The following is a 7,582-nucleotide window of genomic DNA, read 5'->3' on the forward strand; positions in this document are numbered from 1 at the left end:
AGATGTTTCTTAGGTGGCACCTGTGGCTCAGTGGGTAGGGCACCAGCCCCGTATACTGAGGGTGGTGGGTTCAAACCCGGCCCAGCCAAACTGCAACAAAAAATTGCTGGGCATTGTGGCAGGCGCCTGTAGTCCCAGCTACTCCAGAGGCTGAGGCAGGAGAATTGCCTAAGCCCAAGAGCTGGAGGTTGCTGTGAGCTGTGACGCCATGGCAATCTATCGAGGGTGAGAAAGTGAGACTCTGTCTCTAAAAAAAAAAAGAAAAAAAGAAAGAAAGCGGGTTTCAATCTTTATGGAAGAATAAAATTCAGTTTTTGTTATGAAAAGTAATTATACTGAATTATTAAATTAGCAGCAGCTCATCTTTAGTTTGACCTTCAGATAATAATATTATTCCATCTACTCTATGTAACAATGACAATAAAACTATTCTTAGAGAATATTGAAGGTATATTCCAAAAGCATTTCAGCTGTTTTGGTTTGGGGGTTAAGTTATTCTAAGTAGTCTAGGTAGAAGGCGTTTTGACTAAAAATATAAACAATTTATTCTAAGTGCCTTAAGGTCAGAATATTTGTTTTAGTAATTTCTGTATTTATTGCAATATCTTATTTTGCTTTTTTAGTTAGGAGTCATTCTGTAAGATTCACTCTTCTCCATACAGAATGTCTAATTGCTGGTTGCCTTCATTTTTCCCTGTCCACTTAAAGGCATCTTGACTTGTACACTTTTGTAAGGACTGTCCCGAGTGTTTCTGGTGGCTGGTTGGGAACTGTCTGAAACAGAAAGTCTTCTTGCTTCCTCTGGTAAGTTTAGTAAACTTATCTACTTTCTGACCTACAAAGAAAATACCTGCATGTACATTCTTTTATTTACAAATTTTGAATTTAGAAGATATTAAGGTTGGTGACTTTTTAGAAACGAACTTTTAAAATTCTAAAAATAATATATGTTCTTTAAATACGGTTTGGAAAACGTGGGCAATCATGACAGCAAAACCACCACAGAAGCACTGTTGTTAAAACTTTGGTAGACTTCTCTTTACCCTTCTAACTCTCCCACCTCCTCCCCCGCAAGCCCACCTGCCTGATAACATAAGTTTCGGATTCTTCATGGTGTTTCCTTAATTTCATAAGCTCTTTGGAGACATTTTTAATAGGTATATACTCCATCACATAGTTGTATTATATAATTCATTCATTTTTGTAAACTCTTTTCCTTCTTGTTTTTCCAGATTTTGCTAAATTATATATGCAGTTTTCTTGAAGAAAAAATTTTTTTCCCCTTATTCCAGTGTCAGTTAAATAAAAATTCTAATCCTGGTGAGAGTGCTGCTAGTGGTATACCTATATTTCATTAATTTATCAGTTCACTGATCCATTTAATAAATATTTTTGAGAACCAGTTGTGTGCCAGGCAGAGTTTAAGGACACTTAATTTACTGTCTACTGTAGGAGACAGGTAAGAAGCAAGTAATTACAGCATGGTGAGGGTGGTGATAGAGGAAGAGGTAGGATCCTCTGAGAGCTAAGAGGAGGCACCTGGTTTAGTTTGAGGTTAGGGAAGTTTTGCTAAACTTACGAGAGGAAGTGAAACTGGGCCTTATGGTTCATGACAGTGGGGTATTCAAACAATGAGGGTGAGCAGGGAGGCACTGAGGTGCAGGGACATTTGAAGACCTGGAGGTATCAGCATATCAAGTTCAGGAAGCTCTTTATGTTAGAAATTAGAAATAGTTACAGTGTATGATTGAAGGAAACCAAAATATTTTCCCCACAATATTTGGAATTATTAAATTAAAGGCACTGACAACATGGGGAACACTGCCCAAGCCTTGTCTGCCTGATGGCAGGACATCAATCCTTCCTTACTGGAAGGAGACAGCACTTGCTTATTGGTCCAGAGAAAGGACCAGCAGGCACCAGAGGACTCTGGGAACAGAGTTCTCTGTCTTGCCACGTTTTCCCACCTTTTGAAAGACTGGGACCTTTCTCTTCTTTGTCACTATATAGGATTTATGGCTCTTTGTTAAAATGCTATTTCAGCAAGGCCCTAAGCCACTCCCCTGAGAGAGAAATAATTTTGAACTGAGGTGTTTCCTGCATGATGGGTACGCGTTAATCAACTTCTCTTTTTCTTTTGTTAATCTCACTTTTGTTTTTAGGAAGGTAGCTCAGCTAAGCACCTAAAATGGGAAAGAAAAGAAATTACAGTTTCTTCCCTACATGGTGCTTGTGAGGAAGTGGTAAGAGAGCAAGCCGAGAAAGTGGACAGAGGTTATTTCATGAGTATTGTCCTTTAGTCCCAGGCTCTACTCCAAGCAAACAAGGCAAGGTCCTTGAGGGATGTATTCATAGCTTTAATTCTCATTTATATATCGGAAATTCTCCATATCCCTGACCCGGACTTCGGCATTGATCTCCAGGTCTGTGCATGCGGCTGCCTGGTTGCCATCTCTGGGGCACATCTAGAACGTAAGCTCCAGAGAGCTGGTGTTTCACTGCCTGGTGCTGTGCTGTATGTGTGGTGCTCAGAACACTGCCCGGCACTAATTATCAAAAGATTAAATAAGCAAATGATTCTCTACTTGTGTCTCTCAGAGACATCTGAAATGCCCCATATATCAAATCGAATTTATAAACTTCTTATCTGTTCCTCTTCTAAGGTTTCCTGTTTGAACATTTGGCACCGCCTGTTTACTTTCACAGGCCAGACGCCCAGGCGAATCTTTGACACATGCCTCCTCCTCACCTTCCATGTCCATTATACCACCGACACTTATTAAATTTTTGATGCTTCCTCTTATGTCCATTTCTCTCCATCTTTCCTCCTCCCGTCTAAGCTACTACCATCTCTCTCCTAGTTCTGTACAATGTAGGTTGAGCATCTCGAATCTGAAATTGAAATGCTCCTAAATCCAAAACATGTTGAGTGCTGACATGATGCTGAAAGAAATGTTCATTGGAGCATTTCAGATTTTGGATTTTGAGAGTAGGGATGCTCAACTGCTAAGTATATATAATTCAGACATTCCAAAATAAAAAAAAAATTGAAATCTGAAAGTACTTCCAGTTGTAAGAGTTTTGCATGAGAGATGCTCATTCTGTAGTCGTAACTCCCATTATCCCCTCTTGTCCCTTTCCAGTCTATTCTCCATACAGCTTTTGGAGTAAAATAAACAAAGACAAACGTACTGATCTGACTGTGATATTCCTGTTTGAAACCAGTTGCTCTTAGGATAAGGAAGAAAATTCTTGGTCTACAAGGCCCTGTGTGCTCTGCCCTGTGCAACCCTGTAGACTCATCTCATGTCACAGTTTTGGGCTTCCTGTTTTCTAGTCCTGTTGACTTTTAAAATTCTTCCATTAGACCAGGCATTCTATAGCATGCCTCACAGCTATGATGCATAATTGGTAGCTTTTAATACATTTAAAAAAATATCTATTCTTAGAGAAATGAATGTTATCAATTTTTGAGATGTTTATAACTCTAAAAGGGTAATGTTCTATGCAGTATCCTTTTCTTGAAAAGTAAACTGTCTGTGAATTATTGCAAATAAATGCAAGTAGTTTCAGTTATATTTGTTCCTCTCTCAGATTATCACATCTCAATTTTCCCTCAAGTCGGTTATAACACAGATACTTAGGAACTACATTTATTCTTAATTTAAAGTGAGAAAACATTTTCTGTTCTAAATTCTTTTTTTACAAAAATGTTGCAGTATTGAGGTAGGAAGGAAATACAGGAGTTACTTTAATTTAAAAAACTTAACAGAAAAATTAAACTTACAAAACTTAAATGAAAGTAGTGACTTAAGAAGCCTCTATTCTGAAGATACCAACATTTTTTATAAGATTTCAAATCACCTTTTCTAATTACAAGTAAAACAAATCTTGGATATTCTCATAAATACCAAAGCCACAGGGTGTTACTATATTGATTTATTGTATTCAATTGTGAGCAATTGGTGGAGATTATTGCTTTGTTTTGTAAGACAATTTTGTTGTTATATATTTGGTATTAAATGTTTTTTGTAATTGAAGTATTTTAGAATGTCTTCTATAAGATTTCTGTCTGTAAAATGAGAATTTGGTTTTCAGTGTATAAAATAAGTAATTGGTTTGTTCATTTCCAGTTCAAATGGTATTTAATCACTTCAGTAACTAGCCAGCTTGGTACCGTATAACCATATGTGTGCTGACTATTTATACTTCCTTCAGTTTCTAAAAGTCAGTACAAAAGATTACACTCTACAGAAGAATGCAATCAAGTGATGGCTTTTTTTTAGAATTGGAATATGGAGGCCACGGGAACAGATGAAGTTGATAAGCTAAAAACTAAATTTGTATCTGCTTGGAACAACATGAAATATAGTAAGTATCATGATTTTAAAATGGCATAAATCCGAAGAAATATTTGAAGAGATGTATCATTTTCCTCATTAAATCACTGACAACTACTTGAGAATAAATGACATACTTTACTTGAATGAAATGTTTCTATAAGGAATACAGTTAAGAAAACTTCCTGAAGAGAGAATGGAATCTCATCCTTCCGCGTTTCTCAGTAACTCAGGCACGCTATGGGATCCTTCCTAGGTTGCTAGAGCACACCGATATCCTCATGGTTTGCGTACTTCTGTTTGTAACTTCCCGAAGCAGGTAGAGTTTATTCAGATGATGATAATAATAACCTCGGTTTTTCAGATTCAGTTTCAGCTAGTTTCATCTCTGAACCAGGAAATAAGCAAATAAACCTTTGAACATACAAAACCAGTGTAAAGTTCATGTACCAAAAGCTCTGATGTTTTTCCTGTAGATGTTTTTTAACCTAGTTACTTTTGGTTTACAAACAATTCCAAGAAGGATACTATGGAAATATTTGAAACTCACCTAAGGTGGAGAAATACTTGTGCAGAACCAGTTTAAATAGGAAGAAGTTCGTATCCGTAAAGTAGGAATGAAAACAGAATTTAGTAAAACCCCATTTTGTTTTTTCTACAATGTGCTTTCTTCTTTTTTTTTTTTGTTTTGTTTATTATTTGGAGTTTATGAGAGTACAAAGAATTAGGTTACACTGATTGCATTTGTTAGATAAAGCCCGTCTTATAATTATGCCCCACCTTCAAGAGATGTACCATACACTGTGACCCCCCCATCTCCTTCCCTCCTCCCCCTCCCCACTTACTCATTCCCCTACCCCCTCACATTAGCTCATCTACCGCCTTCATATTAGAATAGAGTACATCAGATTCTTGCTTCTCCATTCTTGTGATGCTTTACTAAGAAGAATGGGTTCCACCTCTATCCAGGTTAATACAAAGATGTAAAGTTTCCATTTTTTTTAATGGCTGAATAGTATTCCATGGTATACATATACTACCGCTTATTAATCCATTCCTGGGTTGGTGGACATTTAGGCTATTTCCACATTTTGGCGATTGTAAATTGAGCTATGATAAACAGTCTAGTGTGAATGTCCTTATGATAAAAGGAATTTTTTCTTTCTGGGTAGATGCCTAGTAATGGGATTGCAGTATCAAATGGGAGGTCTAATTTGAGTTCTTTGAGGGTTCTCCATACTTCCTTCCAAAAAGGTTGTACTAGTTTGCAGTCCCACCAGCAGTGTAAAAGTGTTCCCTTCTCTCCACATCCACGGCAGCATCTGCAGCTTTGAGACTTTGTGATGTGGGCCATTCTCCCTGGGGTTAGGTGATATCTCAGAGTGGTTTTGGTCTGCATTTCTTTGATAATCAGAGACAATGAGCATTTTCTCATGTTTTTAAGCCACTCTTCTGTCTTTGGAGAAGGTTCTATTTGTGTCTCTTAACCAATGATACATGGATTGTTGGGTCTTTTTTTGTTGATTAATTTGAGTTCTCTATGGCTCCTAGTTATCAAGTTTTTGTCCAATTTATAATATGTAAATATCTTTTCCCATTCTGAAGGTTGTCTGTTTGCTTTGGTAGTTGTTTCCTTAGCTGTACAGAAGCTATTCTGTTTAATTAAGTCCCATTTGTTTACTTTTGTTACTGTTGGAATTACCACGGAAATCATCTTCATAAAAATCTTTCCTCAGGCTGGTATCTTCAAGTGTTTTCCCCATATTTTCTTTGAGGCTTTTTATTGTTTCATCCCTCAGATTTAGATCTTTTATCCATCGTGAGTCAATTTTTGTAAGTGGTGAGAGGTGCGGGTCCAGTTTCAGTCTTTTACATGTGATTATCCAGTTCTCCCAGCACCATTTTTGAATAGGGAACCCATTATTGAATAGGGACTCTTTTTCCCAGTGTATGTTCTTGTTTGATTTGTCAAAGATGAGGTGGCTGTAAGATGTTAGTTTCATCTCATGGTTTTGTATTTGGTTCCAAGTGTTAATACCTCTATTTTTGTGCCACTACCATGCTGTTTTGATCACTGTCGCCTTGTAGTATAGCTGAAAGTCTGGTAGGGTGATACCTCTGGCTTCATTTTTATTACTAAGAATTGCCTTGGCTATGTGGGGTTTCTTCATGTTCCATACAAAATGAAAAAAATTTTTTTCCAAATCTTGAAAGTATGATGATGGTATTTTAATGGGGATTGCATTGAATCTGTAGATTGCTTTCACAATATTGATTCTTCCCAGCCAGGAGCATGGTATGTTCTTCTATTTGTTAATATCTTCTGCTATTTCTTTTCTTAGGGTTTTGTAATTTTCTTTGTAGAGGTCCTCTTGTTACGTGTGATTCCAAGTATTGATCTGGGCATAGAGTTTCTTGTATTACTTGGAGATGATCTCTTGTATCTGTGTGGCATCTGTTGTTATTTCCTTTTTGTCATTTCTGATTGAAGTTATTAGAGATTTTACTTTTGTGTTTGTAGTTCATCTGGCCAAAGGTTTATTGATTTTATTGATTTTTTTTAAAAAACCCAACTTTTTGTTTCATTAATTTTCTGAATGATTCTTTTGTTTTCAGTTTCATTAATCTCTGATTTAATTTGGTTATTTCTTTTCTTCTGCTGGGTTTGGGATTAGATTGTTCTTCTTTTTCCTAGTCCATAAAATGGTTCACGAGTTTGATGATGTGCTCTCCTTCTTTTGTGTAGGCATCTAATGCAATAAATTTCCCTTTTAAGACTGCTTTTGCTGTATGTCACAGGTTTTGGTAACTTGTATTTTCATTGTTGTTATGTTTCAGGAATTTAATGATTTCTTCTTTTATCTCTTCCTGAACCCAGCTATCATTCAGATATGGTTGTTTAATTTCCAAGTCTTTGTCTGTAGGGATTAACGCTTTTGTTGGAGTTGAGTTCCACCTTTATTGCTTTGTGGTCTAAGATGATAGAAGGTATAATTTCTATTCTCTTAATTTTGCTGAGGTTATATCCTAGGGTATTGTCTGTTTTGGAATATGTACCATGGACTGATGAGAAAAATGTGTATTCTTTAGCTTTGGGATGGTGTGTTCTGTATATGTCTATTAATCCCTTAAGCTCTGCCATGTCCTTTGTATATTTGACATATCTCTCATCTGATTTTTGGTTCTGTCTTTCCATTTTCTCATCCAGTCCTTTTATTGTCTTTATCATCCATATTTTAAAT

At 36.5% G+C, this 7,582-nt stretch overlaps 1 protein-coding gene across 6 annotated transcripts in view; it reads left to right on the forward strand.

Annotated features, from left to right (window-relative positions):
* The window catches only part of ATG4C (autophagy related 4C cysteine peptidase), an 85,012-nt gene that overhangs the window by 16,616 nt on the left and 60,814 nt on the right, over positions 1-7,582 (forward strand). For 4 of the 6 annotated variants that reach the window (XM_023515087.1, XM_023515086.1, XM_023515090.1 and 1 more), the window contains exons 3-4: positions 709-804; positions 4,219-4,371. In XM_023515087.1, the coding sequence (XP_023370855.1) occupies positions 4,296-4,371 (76 nt within the window). In that variant the 5' untranslated portion in view covers positions 709-804; positions 4,219-4,295. The remainder of the gene's footprint in view (positions 1-708; positions 805-4,218; positions 4,372-7,582) is intronic. The other 2 variants (XM_023515089.1, XM_023515091.1) reach the window with 2 other exon arrangements.

This window comes from Otolemur garnettii, unplaced genomic scaffold (assembly GCF_000181295.1).
Source record: "Otolemur garnettii isolate 467f Iridium unplaced genomic scaffold, OtoGar3 scaffold00066, whole genome shotgun sequence".
NCBI lineage: Eukaryota > Metazoa > Chordata > Mammalia > Primates > Galagidae > Otolemur > Otolemur garnettii.